General features: G+C 37.5%; 1 protein-coding gene across 2 annotated transcripts; it reads left to right on the forward strand.

The window, feature by feature from the left end:
* Positions 1-401: 401 nt before the first annotated feature.
* ANAPC4 (anaphase promoting complex subunit 4) lies at positions 402-17,771 on the forward strand. 2 transcript variants are annotated; one of them, XM_002191476.6, is made up of 28 exons: positions 402-761; positions 1,338-1,443; positions 2,329-2,461; positions 3,654-3,728; positions 3,853-3,879; positions 3,983-4,027; positions 5,532-5,616; positions 5,978-6,088; positions 6,657-6,740; positions 6,997-7,083; positions 7,782-7,846; positions 7,940-7,982; positions 8,088-8,164; positions 8,599-8,699; positions 8,792-8,843; positions 9,126-9,181; positions 10,345-10,391; positions 11,282-11,338; positions 11,499-11,555; positions 12,092-12,185; positions 12,853-12,950; positions 13,450-13,511; positions 13,603-13,641; positions 13,728-13,829; positions 14,434-14,511; positions 15,228-15,398; positions 16,564-16,687; positions 17,050-17,771. In XM_002191476.6, the coding sequence occupies exons 1-28, from the start codon at positions 654-656 to the stop codon at positions 17,263-17,265; spliced, it is 2,400 nt and encodes a 799-aa protein (XP_002191512.4). In that variant the 5' UTR covers positions 402-653; the 3' UTR covers positions 17,266-17,771. The 2 variants fall into 2 exon arrangements, with proteins under 2 accessions (XP_002191512.4, XP_030126723.4); XM_030270863.4 differs by lacking the exon at positions 402-761 and having other exon boundaries at positions 1,435-1,573; positions 17,050-17,627.
* Positions 17,772-20,354: the final 2,583 nt, after the last annotated feature.

Consider the following 20,354-nt stretch of genomic DNA (forward strand, 5'->3'; position numbering starts at 1 on the left):
AGAGGTGAGATACTGCTCTGATTTTATGTTAGTATTGGAGGACGTGGGGCAAGGAAGGAAGTGAGGGTAGGTGATCGGAAGGCACGAGTTCTAGGAATTCAGTCTCTGTTGGTTACAGTCGTCTCACAGGATGGCCTGTGATTTTTTGAAACGTTCTCTCCAAATGGAAAATGGGCTTACAAAAAAAGTATTTAGTACTAAATAGTACGTCGTAAGTGAGCGGGGCGGGAAGAGCCTGACCTGCCTCTCCGCGCCTGCCCTGGCTCGGCGCTGCGGCGGCTCTGCTGCCGAGCCCCGCCCCACTGCCGGGATCTTCCGTACGGCTCCGAGCCCCGCCCCACTGCCGGGATCTTCCGTACGGCTCCGAGCACCGCCCCACTGCCGGGATCTTCCGTACGGCTCCGAGCCCCGCCCCACTGCCGGGATCTTCCGTACGGCTCCGAGCCCCGCCCCACTGCCGGGGTCTCCCGCACGGTTCTCGAGCCCCGCCCCGCTGCCGGGATCTCTCGCAGCGCTCCCGAGGCCCGCACCACTGCCGGGATAACCGCAGCGCTTCCGAGCCCCGCCCCGCCTCGCCCCGCTCCTTGCCGCGGCGGGCAGCGCCGCCTCGGAAGCGGAGCAGGCCCGGCGGGTCTCGGCGCAGCCCCGCAGCCATGCCCGCCTTCAGGCAGGTGGGCGAGAAGCAGCTGCCGCAGGAGGTCGTGTTCATGGCCTGGTCTCCCAAAAGGGACCTCATCGCCCTGGCCAACCGAGCGGGGGAGGTGAGTGCGGGTGCTGGTGAGGAGCTCGGGAGGAGCGGTGCTGTCGCTCCCTGCAGGCCCAGATGCCTTTGCTGTTACTTGGGGCATGTTTCTCGTGGGTCAGGACAGGCATTTAAGGACGGCAATTTTTTTAATCATATGCTTCTTCATATTTTGCATTCTGATTTCCGAACAAATTCATATACGATGCGCTCGTTGCTTGTTTTTAGGATTTTAAATGCATGGATGGTCCTATTTAAATTAAATATAATTTTAACTACTTTTTCCCTTGGAACTGCAGTGTATGATCATGTAGGAAGACAAGACTTGTGCTTTCGGGCTGTCTGCTAGAGAGGTGGTGGGTAACCCCTGTTGGTTAGGAGCTTGTATCCTTATGCATCTTATTTCTCTCTTCTGTTATAAACTGTGTGCTGCCCTCTAAAAGAACATAGGAGTGAATCATCTGCTAGAAAGCAGATGGTGTTTAAGACACAGGAGTTAAAAACTGGTAAAAAACGGTGCATCTTGAACTGATTTACTAACTTTATTAATGGGAGAATGTGGTTTAAGTTTGTCTTCAATGCATTTGTTTTATAGGTTTTACTTCATCGGCTTGCAAACTTTCAACGTGTTTGGAGTTTGCCTCCAAATGAAAATACAGGAAAAGAAGTGACTGCTCTTGCTTGGAGACCAGATGGCAAAAGTAATGTCAAGTATATGAGATGATATGGTGCAATAAAACCCCATGGGAACTCATGAATGATGATGCCTCTCATCTGTGAAGGAAATTTTCAAGTAAACTGTGTTTGAAGAAAAGGGTGGCTTAATTTTATGTAGGTTCATTCACGGCAATAGAGATATTAACACTGTTGAATGCAATTGCAAGAAAGATTTGTAAGCCAGATTTATGTGCCAAATGCTGCTTTTCAGGGTATAGCAAAATTTCAACCTCCTAACTAAGCAGGATATTTTGTATGAACTACAAAGTTTATTGGGAGGGAAAGAAGCTGTTTGATCAGGATTGATTGAAAAGCTTAGCTTACTTAACATAGGCAAAACTTCATAGGCTAAAATTGCTCTAATTATAGACCAGAGAAGAAAAACATAGCCTTTTCCATGTTAGTAGAAATAATGTTGAAATTAGTAGCTTAATAAGCTTATGCCAGAAATCAGTTAATTTTTGATTCACTGGAGGTGGGAGAATGGGAGCAATATTCTTCCATGACATGTGTATAAAAACTACCTATATTGTTTTATGAAGGCATCTGAAGAGTTTAAGAAACTTCTTTTTAAGATGATTACCTGTGATTATAAGGAAGGAAATACAGAAACCTCTGCCTGCAATTCTCTATTATGAGTGAAGAAAGTGATACAAAAGTTGCTCAGCTCCTAATTTGTGTTTTTTGTCCACCAAATCTTTCTGGTGGACAATGTTATACGTAATATTGGACTCAAGTTTGCAAAATTGGAAGCCTCTACTTTATCAGAACTATTGTTAAAAGTGTTAGAAGTGTGTTCAGTTTTAGGTCAGTGTAAGATAGACATTTTGCTCATTGGTTATTTATACATTTTACTTGTCTTTCTCTAGTTTTGGCTTTTGGCCTTGCTGATACCAAGCGGATTATTCTGTGTGATGTAGAAAAGCCTGAAAGCTTGCACTCCTTCTCTGTGGAGTTATCTATCACATACATGCATTGGATGGAAGTAACTGAGGAAAGCAGGTGAGTCTGAAAAGTAAATCATGAGCTATGTAATGACACCTTACTGATAATTTATACTCTTAATGTTACAAGCAGTTACATAAAGTAATACAGTATTCCACACCTGAGGGTTTTTTTCACAACTTGACTAAATTTTCCTTTTTTTAGAATAGATACTTTTCATATGCTTATTTTTAGTGCTGACACCTTAGTCTTGTGGTTCTTCGGGTAATTTTATGCATGATTTTGTGCTTCTCTTTCTTAAGAGCTGCTTAATCTAGTGTTAGCATGTACAGCCTGTCTTCTGATCCAGTTTGCTTCAATATCAATTTATTAAACTAATTATAAGAATGTTATGTTCATCTCTTCTGTTAGTCAGAATATGTATTATATTTAAATATTTATTCTCTGTTTTCAAGATTTTTATTTTGGTGTTTATGTCTTTCATGTTTTGTCCTTGGTGTTACATCCAATTTCATTGGCAATCCTGTTCAGGAAGTCAGATTATCCCTAGTGACCATGAACTCTCTGTGACTGAACAATTCTCAGCAGCACTTGTGACCTGGAGGACATCATGGTCCCTATTTCTGTTGTCTTAAGGAAGCGTCTGATGTGCACCTTATAGCAGTGCAAGAACATGGTTAAATAAAGCACTTATTTGAAGGAGGCAGGTGGTGTAAGCTCCTGATTTGAGGATTTCCCCCCTCACCTGCCATAAGCATCAGTTATAAAATAACAAGAAAATAGCTGTGCCTTTAACCACACTGACATTCTTCTCCTGGTGGGGATAGGCTTAGCTTTTCATGGGGAATCTCGACCTTCTGACATATCCAAGATGTGATATTAAGTATTGTGCTTTGATCTTCCTGTTACTGCAATGTATCTTTAGCTGTTTTGAGGTGTGGGTAGGTTGTACTGCAGGTTTGGAGAGAGTTTAAACAGAAAACCTCTGACAACAGGCAATGAAAAATTTGGTGACAAGCCTCTGAACCAGCAGATACAAACTTTATTCACTGGAAATAAAAAAAGATTTTCAGTTCTTTTATTTGATCGCTTGATAAATTTTTAAAGGTCACATAAAGGATTATCCTCTGATATTTGTAATTTTGATATACATAATGTATTGAATATATACTCTTAACTCTGGAACTGAAAATAAAGTATTTTCTCATTTTTACAGCTTGGGTAATAACGACAGTATTGTCTTTTTCAGTGTTCTCACTTCCTTTTACAATGCTGAAGATGAATCAAACCTCCTTTTGCCTAAATTACCAGCACTACCAAAAAAGTAAGCATTACACTAGTAAGCTTGAGGAAATACCATTTGTCATTTGTTGTTATTTTGGTTATTCATCTTTAATGCTCTACAGATGTCTGAGCATTGTTACTGAAAGTAATTATTTTGTTTTCAGTTACAGTACCACTGCAAAAATTTTCAGGTAAGGAATTGTCATATTATAACTCTCTATTTTTTTGTTTTATTTTGTTTTCTGATATTGAGACAGACTACATAAGCCCTAATCATGTGTTTTGTATTTTCAGTGAAGAAAAGTCAGATGAGATTATGAAGCTTCTGGGTGATGTCAGGTAAATTCTGTCTGTGGGTTGTTGGTTGAGGTTTTTTGTTTAGTTACATTTTTAAAGGTATAACATAATGGATAATTGAGTTTACTGTTAAGTTATAATTTCTCTGAAACTTTAAAAACAATTATGAATATGGAATTATTTTTTTTTATATAGAGAGATAAAGTTCAAAGACTATATTAAAGTTTCCAGCAGTCACCTTTTCCCCTTAGTTTAGAGGGTTTATATGGCACTTTATCAGTAACTGCTGTTGGTGTTTTATCTTCTTAGCAGATTTCTTGGGGTATGTTTGAAGGCTGATTTATGTATTATGTAAGCTGGTCTTGGAGACATTTGTGAATGCTTGTTCTATATAGAGAATTCCTGGGGATTTGTATGAGTGTGACAAATCTAAACTTAAAAGTAGCTCTGAAACTGGCTGTATCAATGTTACTTTAAAATAAAGATCTGTTATTGGGAAACACATGAAGGGCAGCTGGTGGAAGTGTAATTTAGCAGACTGGGACTGGCTTCATGCAGTGCCTTGTGCTGCTTTTTTTGAGGGGGGCACTTAATGTCTGTTGCTTGTTTTGTCCATTTGACTGTTCCTTACAGTCTCACTACGCAGAACCACCCTCCTTAATTCAAATCTGCATCTCTGTCTATCACCAGTTACTCCTTTTTAAAACTCGATAGCTCTTCTTACAGTAGGATTTCTTTGCTTGAGAGAGAGTGAACTGTCTGTGGTGTAGTAGCTTTGGGAATTCTTTCTGCTCTCTTCATCCACTCAATTAATTGAACCTTAAGTTTTTAAGATACTGCTTTCCTAAGTTCTGTGTTGGCTTTAACAGAAATATTCTGCTTCAACATATATTTATTTAGACATGTAGCAGGCAGAAGTTGCAGTTAATTTTCTTGTATTTGTAGGCTTTTTCCCAAGCCTACAAATTGTAGCACATTGGTGTTAATAAGTGAGCAAAACATAGACCTGTCCTGTTTCAGACTGTATTCTTTGAACTGGGTTTCTGTTTCTGATGCATTTTTTACTTCTGTGGCTGTTACTGCTGCTGCAAGCATTTCAAATGTTCATTGCCTTTGTTTTGCTGAGGAGTGCCACTGAGTGTGCCAAACTCACTCTGCATATAATCAGGGTAATTAAAAGTAGCTTTGTAATAATGCTTTGCAGCCTGCATTGGTAAGGGGAAGATTGCTAGAAAGTTGTTACTTTTATTGGAAAAGGACTCTGTGACTAAACTGTGCTATTTTTTCCCTATTCTCTCAGTTTATGTAGTAATTGATACTCTTACTATAAATGTTAGAGGCAGGTTTTATCAGTAAAATCCAAGCTAATTTATTAGTTTGTTTTTAATTTTTTTGACTCATGGAAGGTAACACAATGTTTCCTTTTCTGCAGTGATTCTTTGGAGGAACATTATCTAAGGGATGGAATTTAAGTACTAAGAATTATATCTGTGTGTGTTCAAATTTTTTTTAGTGTGCTTATCAACACATTCTTTTATTTTTATAGACTTAATGCTCTTGTCCTTGGTGGCAGCTCAGGATTTATTGAGATATATGCTTATGGAATGTTCAAGATTGCTACAGTAAATGGGGTATGTTTGGTTTCTTTCCATATTTTTTCTTCATAATATACCAAACTACAGCTGAATTGAGTGAAAATATACATATGTTTACACATAAGTGAAACTGGCTGCTGAATTTAAATAAACTAATTGATGGGGTTGTTGGTTATTGATGGAAAGACCTTGTAACTGGGAAATTTCACTCTTGTTTCAAAATTCACTGTTAATACACAATAAAAAGAGCAGGTTTGTTCCTGAGCAGTAGCTGAAAATTACTTTGTTTTTACATGGCATTGAACACAGTCATCTTTGTATGTCAGTGTGTTAGAGCAGTAAATATGTCTTAGAGGAAATGAAACGTTTTATTAATTTGTAATCTGGAATCCTTCAGGTGGCAGGTTCTTGTCGTGGACTGTGTTTGTCTAGTGATTTGAAATCACTGTCAGTTATTACAGAGATTCAAAGCTCTTCAGACAGTGAAGCAGAGATAACATATTTTCAGGTAAGTGAACTAATGTAAAATCATTTTCTAAACGTAAAACTGCTTTTAAAATTACATTCTGGTAGCTTTATTGCTTTCCCATTATAACAAAAACTACCAGTTCCAGCCATTCTGAAATGAACCCCTGTTTAGCTTTTGAATTTATGATGTTAACATGCAGTTTCACTGATGAGATTGACAGTGGTGATCTAAGCCATTCTTTCTAAAATACTACTTTTAGAATAATGTGAATTTATTAAATTACAGTTACAATTATTCAGATTTTCTCCATTCTGCACATAAAGGCATAACAACAATGCTTTTGATTATCCCATCTTTCCAGAACAGTCATCCTTAAAGGTATTTCTGTTAGAGCTCCAAAATGTGGAACCTTTTCAGGGATTTTATTAGATGTATTAAAAATAATTATTGCTTTTTTGAATTAAATGTATTTTCCTTTTAGGAGTTAAGGAGTTAAGAACAAAGAGATTTTCTGTGCGTTCTTTCAGTCTCTCTTTTAATTTCTGTAATCTATATATTGTTAAAAGACAATTCATCTGTTAACTGTTGCTTTTTTCATTTGTTATAGTTGGATACTAGTTTGTTATCAAGTTACTTACCTGAGGTAACTCGAATGGCCCGGAAGTTTACTCACATTTCAACTCTGTTGCAGGTACAGTTGTGTTACACCATCCTCTTAGTCTTGTGGTTCTGTTGGCTTTGACATTCTAATGCAGGTGAAGTAAATGTTTTCCAGTAGGAAGCTTGAGTTGGTTTTAAGTAAATGTAGAGCTCCAACTTGGAATTTGATAATAAATTTTATATAACATCTACAGCATGTCTTCCCTTTATATTGTAACATCCATTTTTTGAATGTGTTGTTGAAAGGGAGAAAGGAAATAATACTAATACCAGTTTCTGTATTGCAGTATATAAAGCTGTCATTGACATGCATGTGTGAAGCATGGGAAGAAATACTGATGCAGATGGACTCACGACTAACAAAGTTTGTACAGGTACTGTAGGATTAACTATCCTTTTGGAAAAACAGGTTTTGCAGTAGTTCTGTTGTTCTTGTTAGTCTATCGTATATATTAATGTTTAAGCATGATACCTCCAGATAAGAGTCTCTATGTTCAGAGACAGCCTGGAAGGTATTGTATGTCAAGTGCTCTGATGCTGAAGGTACCTGTGTACAGTCAAGCATAATTGTATTGTGATACTTCTATGTATTCTGAATTTTTTAAAAAAATCATACCTTTCAGCTTGCCCAGCTGTTGATCAGTTGCTTTCTGTTTAAGGCTGTGCTCCTTGTACTCAAGTCATTGATAAACTGATCACTGTAAATGTTCAGTAACAACACTTACAGCCTAATTCAATAGAGGACGTGTAATTATCTGTGCTTAAGATGCTATTGGATTTGTTTAAATTTTATGTTCATTGACTGTGGCCAGAAGTTAATGAATCTTGTCATTTGTTTATTTTTTTAAGTAGATTCTTGGTGGCAAACTATTTAGAATTTTTATTGGGTAATGCAGTTGAAAATAACTTGGAAATAGTAGAGAAATTTCAGTGATTTGAAAATTTTCACTGATTTCAGCATTCGAAGATACCGGTGGGTTAATTGAAGTACTTTATATGGAGTGTTTGTGAGATAATTGGTAGCATGGATTTAATCTCTTCACCAATCTATTTTAATCATTTTGACTAACAGGAAAAGAATACAACCACTTCTGTTCAGGATGAGTTTATGCAGCTGTTATTATGGGGCAAAGCAAGGTAGTTACTGTTGTTTTATCTGAGTATGCCTTTGCACTTGATGTTGAAACACAAAATGAAATGCCTATTTGGTTCTCTCCCCACCTTCTTCAGTCTGGAACTTCAGGCATTACTAATGAACCAACTGACAGTAAAGGTATGTTAACATTTTTTAAACATACTAAACTAATTATTTTAATATCTTTTAATCGTTTTTATGTTAACAGATCATTATTATATGATAGTATTTCTTTGTCAACAGGGTTTAAAAAAACTTGGTCAGTCCATAGAGTCTTCCTATTCCAGTATACAAAAGTTGGTTATAAGTCATTTGCAGAGGTAAGTCACAGGATTTCTAATGAATTTTAGATTAAATGTCATATTATATGGTTTGATTAAAGAAAATACACTGTCTGGATGGTGCTTTCTATGTAGCTGTGCTGGTATGGAGACTGTGATCACGGCAAAGCATATTATTTTAATTTTGCACAGTAGAGAACTAGTGAAGTATTTTTAACAACGTTCATTATATATCGCCTGTAAATTGCTGCCTGGTGTGCTTTATAGGATCTATGCAAAATATTCACTAACTGTGTCATTGATACAATATCTGCCTTTTTATGAAGTGATACCTTGCCTCTTGTTCATGTCAGACTACCTTATAAAGCTTTGCACTTTGCATATTTAAGTAAAAAAAAAAAGTAGCATGCAGCTGAACGCTGAATTTCCAGAGTGTGAATAAAAAATTATGCTTCTTTCCTCTGCCTTCCTAGTGGCTCTGAGGCACTTTTATACCACTTGAGTGAATTGAAAGGAATGGCTTTATGGAAACAAAAATATGAATCTCTGGGATTAGATGCATCTGGAATTGATGGTACAGTAGTGTGTGTGCTACCTACCTGCTCTGATAGCACTTTCGAAAACTTAATAATAATGGTTATGGTTTTGTTTTTTTTTTTTGTACAGAGGCTATTACTGCTGTTGGTTCTTTCATCTTGAAGGCAAATGAGCTGCTTCAGTAAGTATAAAGTCTGGAGAATTTAAAAAACATTCCTATTCAGTCTTGTATTGGAGGAGATTTATGGGTTGGGAGAGCAAGACTCCTCTGTTGGTGCTGAGCTTTCATCTTGTCTCACTGCATGTCAGACTCATACCAGTAGAATAGTCCTACTTGAAATGTTGCATTGGGCATTTTGAATAAAACTGACAGTACTTGCAGGCCTTTCTGTGGTAAAGACTTAAGCCTGGAGCAGCTTGTGACAGTCAGATTTTGTAATTTCTTTTCTTGTTTCTTGTTTAGAGTGATTGACAGTAGTATGAAAAACTTCAAGGCATTTTTTCGATGGCTCTATGTTGGTAAGATTGGTCACAGTAATCATCCAGTATCTGTTTTATATTGTAAACATTGAAATGCAGGCAAGTAACTAGGCCAGCCTTAGTTTTAATCATCTATTTCTTTTTCTATCATAGAAAATATCTGGACATGTAAAGTGATATAGTTTATGAGGCAAGAGTAATTATAAGATTAAACACAGATAATAAATTCAGTAGTTCTCAATTAAATTTAGTATATATAGAGTGGGCATTGTATATACTTGACCTGTAATATTGCTCGAGTCTGTTTTTTGCTTCATGAGCAATTTGCTGGTCTTGATTTGGAGAAAAATAAAGGACATTTTTTAGTCTACACCAGATTTGAAATATAGCCTGATTTTCTTTTACTCTGTTACTTGCAGTTTTCTCCTGTGAAAGCCTAGTTACTTGTAAGGTTCTGCTCAGATATCCACTGAATATCCACTTAGTAGCCACCTTCAGTTGTGTCTGTGTAGCTGCAGAAAAAGTGTTAGAAGGAAGTGAAGCATGATTTATTTTAGCCTGCTTGTTTTTATTAAGTGTTTATGAATAAGTTTATAACTTCTGTTTGATCCTTTTAGAACTACTTTACAAAAACTAAGTGGTATTACCAGATATTGTAAAAGCACTAGATATGCAGTGTTACTTACTAGCAGAATGTAATAGTTCTAATTTTAAAATTGCAGAAAACAGAACTATCAAAGTTCTCTATCATGATGTTATGTTCACTGTTTGTTTCATTTCAGACTAAACAGAGAACTTTATCCAAGCCTTGCAGATTTAAAATTAATCCTGTGCAATTCTCTTAAAACACATTTTTCTGAGCATGACAGTTTTCATGTATTTTACATATATCCATTTTAGTACTCTGAGTAGACATGAACAAATTCTTATGAGCCCTTTCCATAATAATTTTGTTTCAGTCTCATACAGGGTAGAATGCAGTTGAAAAAGATTAAAGATAAAAATTCTTGAAGATTTGCAATGTAAGCTAGTGAGACTAGAGAGACTTAATTTCAGTCTCGATTTGTAATTCTTCATCCCAGGCTCTTTTGCTTCTAATGAATTAATCTTTTTTCATGGCAGTGTCTTATTACATACATGTGAAAAATTAAGAATATTAGGAAAACAGTATTAATGCAATAAGAATATAATTTTTCTCTCAGCCATGTTGAGGATGTCAGAAGATCATGTGCTTCCAGAGCTGAACAAGGTAATAATAACATTTTCTGATAAATGGTGATATCCTCTATATTCTGCCCATCTTTAAAGCAGAATTAAAGGTTTCTTTTTGTTCCAGAACTTGAAGGGTAGTGTCTGTGTCATTTTTTGAGAAAGTTGGTGCCTGCACATTCACACTAGTATGCTGTCATGCATGAATTACCTCTTCTGTTTTCTTTGCTAACACTATTGTATTTAGTATGCTGGGTATGCAAGGCCTCTGTATAGCAGCTCGTTATGTGCCCTCAATGCTGAAGTTAACCAGAGTGAGATTTTAATATCTTTATCAATGCCCTCGTAGAGGAGAGGGAATATATAATAATACAGTAATACCTGCATCACATTTGCAGCCACCAGCACACTGCCCTCCCTTGAGGGCAGACGTGCTTTCCAGAAGTAGATAGGCTGGAGGAACAGGTGGGGACCCCCTGCAGTTCATGAAGGACAAGATGCAAGGTTCTGTTGTGGGGTGGGTTAACTCCCTGTGAGTGCACTGCTGGAGCCCATGTGGCTGGGAAGATGTCAGCTCTGCCGAGATGATGTGGGAATCACTGGATGAGCCAGCAGTGGGCCCTGGCAAAGGTGGCAGGGATGACCAGGGCTGTAGTAATGACAGCATGTCCAGGAGGTCAGGAGAAGTAGTTATTGTCCTTATTTAGCACTTGTTGGTTGCATCTCCAGTTTAGGACCATCCTGGAAAAGACAAGAGTGGTCTGGGATGAGTTCAGCAAAGCACTCCCAAGTGGGTTGGAGGCTGGAACATTTGCCCTGTGAGCACAGGCTGAGGGAGCTGTGCTTGTGCAGCCTATAGAACATCTGTTCTGTGCACGTTGAAATGTGTTTCTTACCCTTTGCTTTTCTCACTTTTTTTTTTCCTTTTAGATGACTCAAAAAGATATCACATTTGTTGCCGATTTTCTTACTGAGCACTTCAATGAGGTTGGTGATACTGGTTTTCCAAGTACATGAATTGACTGTATTTTTGCTGACAATAGCTGAGTCTGAAAAATCTTAGTGTAAAATAATTTATCATATTTTTGTTCACTACTTCTCATTATTTTTGTGTTTATGTAATAGGTTTGTTTGCATTATTTTTTAGGCACCAGAACTTTACAATCGTAAAGGAAAATACTTCAATGTGGAGAGAGTTGGCCAGGTAAAGAACAAAGGAATAAATGAGAAAATCCTTAGGTAGAGACATAAAGCTGTATCCATTTTCCTTGCCTGGCCTTTTTGCTCTCTGTTGCACATACCGGTGAGGATAAAATAGAGTAAATAGTTTCCCCTTATTATTAGGAAAATGAGGATTTGAAATCTTGTAGTTTCACTTTACACATGCTGCATTTTTAGGAAAAGACAAAAATATTTTGCAGCATTAGTAAAACTGTAAAAGCCAGCTTCAGTAAAACTGATATGTTTGTTAAACTGTATGGCATTAATCACTGCATTTCAAAACATTTGTGTTCAGACTTGATTTAAAAATCAGTTTCTTAGGGAAATACCACCATGTGATCTTAAAGAATAATTGATTTTTCTTAGTGTTTGTAGATGGGATGGCATATTTAGTTTTAAGACTATGACATGTTAATTTAACAAGAAATGTTTAATATATTTGCTAGGGGCAATAGTGAAGGTGAATTCTAATGTTCCCTATTCTTAAATTACAGTCTTAAAAAAGTGTTTCTTTTCTAGTACTTGAAAGATGAAGATGATGACCTTGTATCACCACCTAATACAGAGGGGAACCAGTGGTTTAACTTTCTTAAAGATAGTACTCATCTTAAAGGTAATGTGCTTTCATGAAAAAGAAGTGAATGCAAGATATATGCAGAATGTAACCAATGTAGAAGAGTTATCTTTTTTCATGCTTATGAGTTACTTCTGTAGTGTTACTCATTGGTCTTCATCTGAAAATAGAAAAAAATAAATGGGCCTTATTATTTTGCACGGGGTTTATGTAGCTGCTTACCCAGTCAATTGCCATTTTCTGGATATTGGGAGTGCCCCATTTTTTCTGTACCAGTCTCAGAAGTGTTGGCTTTCAAGGAATCCCAGAAGAGGTCTATTTTAGGATATCTTAATTCCAGTTCAAGAAAGCAATAGTTATGCTTAGGTTGTACCTGTGGGAAGTGTCCTAACTTGTTCTCTATTAGTGGAGTCTGAGACTATTTTGTTAATTAGTGCTGAAAAAAAAGTAAGAGACTATAATGAGCAGAGACAATAATGAGCAATTATTTTAGTTTAGCTTTAGAAACCAAAATATTGACATCATAAGCTGCATATAATAGAATTTGCCACAGTTGCCTTTTTCTGCCTATTTAGTTCAATAAAAAGGGGGGAAATGGTAGCATTTTTGTTTGGAAAACAGTCTTTAGAAAATCTGGTTTTGGAGATAATAATGGTATAATATGTTTCTATAAACCATTTTTAAAATTAACTTTGTCTGTTTACAGAAAGCCCACTTCTGTTTCCCTACTATCCTGAGAAATCACTGCATTTTGTCAAAAGGCAAATGGAAGGGGTCATTGATCAGTGTATACAAAAGCCGGCAGTAAGTTCAGTTTTTACAAATGATAACTTTCTTTTAGGGATAGTGGCCAACTGAAGGTAGCAGTCATGCTCAGCAAGGCCTGAAGCTTTAATCTTTGCCTTTGAGTGCCTATAACTTGGGTAGAGTCCAATTTCACTATTGGGATATCTCAAGCCTTTGGCCAGGGAAAGCACAGTGAAAGATTTTTTTGTTTTACATATTCTGTTCACACATTTTTGGGTTCTGGTTTTAATGTTGATTATGTGTCTGTATTTGCTGTGTACCAGATAACTGTGTTAGTTGGCAGTACATTAGTCTAATATGGAGAAACATGAAACAAATGTATGAAGTCATAGTAGTGTTTGCATTAGAGATGTTTATTCCAGGATAAATACTGGTGGAGTTTTCTTTCAGATGTACTCAGAGGTTGTTGTTAGGTTGGTTGGGTTTTTTTCCATAAAAACATGTATAATTATGAATAACTGCCTGTATTTTATGGCCTATTTTTTATATTTGTTAGGATGTAATTGGAAAGTCAGTGCATCAAGCAGTCTGCGTGTCTCTCTACAAAGTTTCTCAAAGGTATTTCTTTACTAAAAGCAGCTAAAGAAATGTGCAACTAAAACTCAGGCATGAATAGCATTTTATAAACTGTTTCGTCTTTCCTTTGCAGTGAAGATTCTACACCTCAGTTATTTAAATTGCCATTTCTGTAAGTATGCTGCTATTCCTTGTTCCATGTAGTTTACCAGTTATGAAAACTTGATCTAAATTTTCATTTTTTCCCCCACATTGCAGGTGGAATGACAAAACATCTAATTTACATTATGTTCTCTTCACCATGTTAGAAAATTCTATTTCTAAAATACACATTTTGAGGAGACATACCGATACTTCCAGGTAAGACAAAAAGAGGGAGGAAGTGATGTGTGAGCTTTGCCAGTTACAATTTAAATCTGTTTATAAAAATAAGGAATGAGTGCCATGAATACAATCTCTCTTGAATACTAGAGAAAATGAGGAGTTCATTATGAAGTACAGCAGAAGTTTGTGTTGTATTAGACTCAGAATGTCTAATCTCAAGACCTAAGATGGTTCTGGGATACGGTAGAAATCAGACTCCATTAGATTGCAGCTAACAGAATTACTTAATTGTGGAAACTTCCAAAAAATTTCAAAGAATCCTGCTTCCACTGTTGCTTTGTCTTACTGTGAATAGTATTCTTTGATTAACGTCTTGCCTTCTGTAATTTAATGATGGCTTTCTCTTCTCTACGTAAGCCAGATGTAGTTTTCCATTTGACTCCATTAGTCTTGTTTTTTTGAGGAGCAGAAGAATTTATAAGATTCCCATCCACCAATCGCATAATTTTGGCATGTAGCCATGTATCGTGCTAAGCTTAGGCTCTTTCACCATCTTGTACCACAGTTGCCATTAGAGATTTTTGATTCTCAGTGAAGAGAAAGGCTTTTGTCACTGAGACAATTAACTCTGTTGTTCTAGGTCTGTCAGTAATGGGATTCTTGCAGTAGAGTTTGGAAACTTCTTGAACAACAGTATAAATGAGAGCTCAGACTCCAGGTCAGTATATTTGATTTTTCTTGCTGATTGCTGAATTAAAAATCATATTTCTTATTGGTTTTCTCGCATTGTTACCTTTGAAGTTAACTCACCTGGGTGAATCCAGATGTAAGAAATGGTACAGGTGCATGAAGCTGAAGAATAGTGCAAATCTTACTTTGCACTTCATCTCAAGGTCAAGTAAATTTTAATTTTGCAGTTGAAAACTAAAGATTTAACACATGTGCAAGAAACAAATCTAGCTGGAAACAGGTATTGTTTACCTCTGTGATGTTCTTTAAGTAAGATAAGACTTGGTATGCCGGAATGTGGCCATCTTATATGATAGAGTAAACTCGTCCTTTTCGTGTACAGAAGCCAGGTATGATTTGCCCTCAGTACCTTCAGCTGAATTTCTAAATTTTCTTAGGTATTTATGTTTACTGTTTCTTATGTTTCATCTGAAATGTGAAGGTTGTTAATAAGGGTTTTTTGTAAGTTGCTTTTTTTTCCCCTTCAGAATAATTTTTCTCGCATGATGCAGGAGCCTGCCAGATTATAGCTATCGTTCAGTCATAGCTGCACAACTGACCTCTTTTATTATTTTATTATTATTTACTATGAAACTCATTGTTAAGTACTGAATACTTTTAAACATGAGTGCTGGTCAACTTTAAAATATTTTAGTTCTGCATTATTTTCTGTTACTTGATGCTTTCTAATTTATTTTCCTTTAGATGCTACAGTTGTTTGGATGCTCACTTCTACGATGATGAAACTGTAACTGTAGTTCTGAAAGAGAGTGTGCAACAAGAGGGGAAGGAGAGGGTCTTGGCTCAGCTGCCTTTATCTTCAGTATATGTGGATGAGGACCAAGATAGGAAATCCATTTGGGATTCTATGGAAAGGTATTGAAAAACCTTGAGCAAATCTGAGAATGTAGAACTGAAAAGCAAACTAAGCGAATATTGTAATTGTGTATGGTTACTCGTGCTTTGTGGGTGTATAAATATTTTAAAGACAAACTCTTTTTCTGCCAGGAGAGTAGGATGGGAGAGATGGAAGCTTCTTAAATAGTTTGTTTTATGGTTTTTGGCATGTTGGTTTTGGGTTTTTTGATACTAATACTAGTTCTGTACCTGTCTGCCGTGAAATGGAAGGATCAGCTGAAGACACCTTGCAGAATCAGAAATCTTCCTTAGAAGGTGCTAACTTTGCTAGTCAGAATACTTCAGTGTAGGATGTTTTCAGCATATATGCTCATATACCTCTGCCTTGTAATAAGAATACACAGGTATTTCTTGATCTTTCCCTGGTAGCCACCCTTACAAATATTGTCAGCTTAACCTTAAAACATCAGAACTGGTACTGCTGTTTCCATTGGCATAGGTAGAGGAGAGCATTCATTAGGTGAAAATGAACACACACACAAAGACCAATGTAGTTCAATCAGTGAATCCAATTCTTTAGTTGCTGTGTGTTCCTTCCATTTACTTTTCTCCCATTCTTCTCTAGTGGTTTGCTTGTAATGCATTTTTATTTCAAGATAAAGAGCCGCACTGAACTGTAAATTAACTTTTAATGCCACAAAGATATTGTGCATTGAAGAATTAACAGAAAATATTAAGAGCAAGTTCAAACTAATCTTGGCTGCTGTAATAGGTAGGGAGTGTCTTCTTCATACAATCCCTGTGAGTGGGGTAGTGATGCATATTTGAAAGGTCATGGAGGCCAAACTTCTGTGTTAGTGGGGGTACTGCATCCAGGACTGTGTTTGGAAACTGCTCTGTGCAGAGGAGAGGTTTGAAAAAAGCCACCTACATCCTGCTATAGGTGTTTCTGGTGGGAAGATCAGACTTTACAAGTCCCATCTCACCTGCTCTAATGTTTTTAACTTGGTTGGAACGGGCTGTGTCTCTACAGTTGAAACTTCTCCTCTAAAGTGTCGTAGCAGCATTACGATGGTTTCATAGGCTTATTTGCTTGTTGCATATGGTGAGATTGGAGGCTTTTTCTTAGAACTGCAGTTGTTTCTTGTGAACCAGCTTTGTGATTTTTTCTTGCTGTGTGCAGGCTGGATGAGCGAAGCGGTGAGATACCCACACGTACTGTCTTCTTGGAGAGTCAGTGGAGAGTTCTGGAGAACATGAAAGCTCAGTATGTTTCTGTAAATGGCATTAGAAAAGTTTCTTGTGTGGTAAGTGCAGTATCTCTGAAAAAGCCTGTCTGTTAAAGGAAATGTGCTGTCCAAAGTGGTAACCTAAAAGTTAGCTTTTTTTTTAAAAAAAACAAATAGATTATTTTCTCATAATCTGCTATTAGTGTGTCAAGATACAGTCATACCAGTCTAATAGCACAGGATGGAAAAACTTTAATTGAAGGTAATCAATCTGCTTGCTTTACTTCTCAGCCTGTAGAGCAATAAAAAAGTTGATAATTCCCTTTAAACCTCCATTTCAAAGATAAAGGTTATTTTCAAAGCTATTGGCTGGCAGTTAAAATGCTGTTGGTGTTTTTACTTATTTGGTCATTAACAGGGACTTCTTACTGTCTCTACAGCTAAGTTCAAACCTCCGCCACATCAGAGTGTTTGAGATGGATGTAGAGGATGATGGGGAAGTTGAGGAAGAAGAGGAAGAAGAAGCAACTCAGATTGCAGCTGGGGAACCTGATGAGCCAAATCAGCCTGCAGATGGCCAGGACGATGTGTGTGATGCATCTGCTGAAGAACTGCCTGATGAAACTGAAGAGCATGAGACAAGTCTGGATCCTTGAAATAGGCTTTGGTAATAGTAATGGGACAGGACCCTAATACTGTTTTTAGTGGCACAAAGAAATTGTGTACTGAAGAATGAGCAGAAAATACTAAAAGCAAGTTCAAACTCGTCCAGGCTGCTACAGTAAGCAGGGATGTTATCAGTACTGTCCCTGGGACTGGGAGTGATGTGCAGTGATACATTTGAAAGGTCATCTAACTAGTTAAAAAGTAATCCGACTTCAGGCTGCTGAGGTGATGGATCCCATGCCTCCTCAAGCAGCTGAATCAAGCTGGAGTTCTGTATTGTGTCCCAGTTGAGATTGTGTTCTAGAGTACCTTCATTGACTCTTTTCTGTCTGGCACACGGTTTGATACCAGCTAAAGCCTTGAAAGCTTTTCTGTTTCCATCTTCACCATTTTTAATAGGTGAAGAGGAAAAGAAATACCAGCTGAAGTTTTTGTAGCTAGTCTGTTCAGTTCTGAATACTGTTATAAAATAAAGTCGCATATAAAACCAACAAAACTTGGGGCCTAATTCTTTGCTTCTCAGACTTTGTGTTCCAGTAATGGATATGAAAGTTTCCTGTAGAACCACAATATAGTAACGCAAATCAGTGTAGGGCTAGTTACACAACAAAATTTAGCAACTGTTAATGAAATGCATAGTTTTCAAAGCTCTTTGGATAACATCTGTCCTTGGTAGCCTAGCATTTCAGTCTATGCAGTTCTTTAGTCCTTAGTGCAATGTGTGTGTGCAGTGCATGATTTGTTGAATGTTTGCATGTCTCAGCCTGCCTAGTTTCTGTGAATTTGTTCCTGAATGCCTGTCTTCTCAATCTGGACTTTTTTGTAATGAAAAATTTCAACAGAGAGTGTATTTTTAAATTCTGATTTAGCATTGGAGGTTGTGCATAACCCTCAGCATAATCATGTTACTTGCAATTTATATATATCTGTAGGCATGATGTAGTGCTAAGCAGCAGAAACTAGAAAAAGCATTTAGAAATCTAAAATGTTTTCTTCTTCCCTACTAGCTGTAATTCTTAACTGACTTAAAACTCAGCTCTTTGAATGAACAATGCTGCTTAATGCATGATCTTCCTTCAGAGCAGTGAGTGTACCTTGTATTTGTGAAGAGGACCAAGTTTCCATTCTGTGCTTTAAAAATAAATCTTTTGAAATTGCTATTTGGCATTGCAAAAATTGAATACTAAACTTATGCTCTTATTTTGAAATATGCCATTTTTAAGTTACTTTTTTTAAGTGGACTTCTGAAGGTTTTGTTCTCTTTGGGGGAGGCCCTGGTAAAACAAGCTTTCAATTTTGAAAGAGATAAAGTTTTTCCATTTCCTAACAACCTCATTGAAAGCTGCTTGCTGTTCATCATTCTCATTCAACAGGTGGTCATGTTTCAAGGCACAGTGAAGCTGTAGGACAGGAGGGGCAGAAATGCCCATCCGAAAGTGCTGTGATTTTCTGTGTAGAGCAGGTGACCCTTATTAAAAAATTGCTGTTGCAACAGAGCCCACTCAGCTTAAACCTGGCCTTGTGTTGGAGCTAGATTATCCTTAAAGTCCTTTCCAACCCAGACCATTTGATGATTCTATGATTCTGGAAGACTTTAAAATATCAGTCATGCTGATTTATCTGTGGTCTCTGTTAAGGATTTTATGCTTAATTTAAATTGAGGGGTCTGATGACTTGATTAAGAGCAAGAGCAGGACCACTGATGGTGGGTTTGGCTTGAAATTGCAAACCAGAAAGAAATTGTGATAGAAATTGCAGCCAGAAGAGAATGAAGAGTACATGCTGTCCCCACTTTCCTGTCTCTCCAGTGTATTTTATCTTTTTAGATTACTGATATTTCCTTGACCTGAACCTTGATTGCTCAGTACTGAATGAAGGAGCAGCCTTATCTGTCATGGTTGAGTATATTGAGTGGCACAATCTCAGCTCTAGCCAAAGTCCTGTGCCACCCTGTCCTTAACCCAGCAAAACCAATCGGGGTTAGCATTTGGTTCTAAAGTCCTGGTTGAAGGAGTTCCCTCAGGATGGGAGACTGCTTTCCTCCTTTCCTTCCCCCAGCTTAATACTGAGCTACTAATAAAAGCAGCTTGGAAGATGTCAGTAAACATGCTCATCTGATTCATTTCATAGCATTGACAGGAGAAATATGCATGTCTTTACACTCAAAGAGGAGTGGGAAAATAAAGGAAAATGTTTACAATTTGTTGAAATGAAGTGCATCAGCACAAGTGCCAATTACATACTTTGCAGAACAAATCCAGCAGAAACTTGTAATTGCAAAGACTGTCTCTTAAAGTGAAACTTTGCCAAAATCTCGTAGCCTTGTTGGAATTCAGTTGCCTAAAAGAGGACTAGTGCAGAGCTTCAAAGAAAGTGTATCCCTGCTAATTATAGGTGCAGGCAGGAGAGGGTGTCCCAGAAAAAGTAAGTAAAATTTGCACTTTCCATTTCCCCTCAGTGTTTGTTGACTATGTTTTTCTTTTCCTATGTCACAACTAGAGACTTTTAGATTTAAGGTCTTGTAATAGACCCAAACTTTCCTTTCAGTTTCTCAGCTTGCATTAGAGATTGCATTACTTTTTTTCCCATAATGTCTCTCAGATGTGCTAACGTGTGTACTCATGGCAACAGTACATGCAGGACAGCTGTTGCTGTGTTGAGTCTGTAGTCTGAGTTGAATCTTTGCCTAGATTGGGATTGTCCAGTCTTTGGTGAGCCACTTTCAGGAAAACACCAGTGGCACTAATTCAGTTTGTTCTGGCTGCCTCCCCTTTCTGCTGCACAAAGTATATACAGGGAGTATTGCAGAGGGGAAGAATGGTTCTGAGTGCAAACAGATCTGGCTGGAAGTGACATTGCTGGCTTGCCAAGTCATATTTAAGTTGGGCAAGGTGACATCTGTTTTAATTGAACAGCATCCTTCAGTGTTTCTCCTGTTCATCTGTTCTGGTTCATGGGTGGGACTTTGCTGTGTCAGGGCGTGAGGAGCTGTGCTCTGCCCTGCAGCTCCAAAGCTGTGCCAGTGACAGGCTGAACTCACAAGGGAGCTCCTATATCCTCAGGCTATTTCTGAGTGTAG

This window comes from Taeniopygia guttata, chromosome 4 (genome assembly GCF_048771995.1).
Source record: "Taeniopygia guttata chromosome 4, bTaeGut7.mat, whole genome shotgun sequence".
Lineage (NCBI taxonomy): Eukaryota > Metazoa > Chordata > Aves > Passeriformes > Estrildidae > Taeniopygia > Taeniopygia guttata.

Excerpts from the sequence above, each read along its gene's own strand:
- ANAPC4 (XM_002191476.6), top strand. The coding sequence starts at position 654 with ATGCCCGCCTTCAGGCAGGTGGGCGAGAAGCAGCTGCCGCAGGAGGTC. Across the intron at positions 762-1,337 it reads TGGCCAACCGAGCGGGGGAG|GTTTTACTTCATCGGCTTGC; the intron begins GTGAGTGCGGGT and ends TTTGTTTTATAG. Across the intron at positions 2,462-3,653 it reads GAAGTAACTGAGGAAAGCAG|TGTTCTCACTTCCTTTTACA; the intron begins GTGAGTCTGAAA and ends TGTCTTTTTCAG.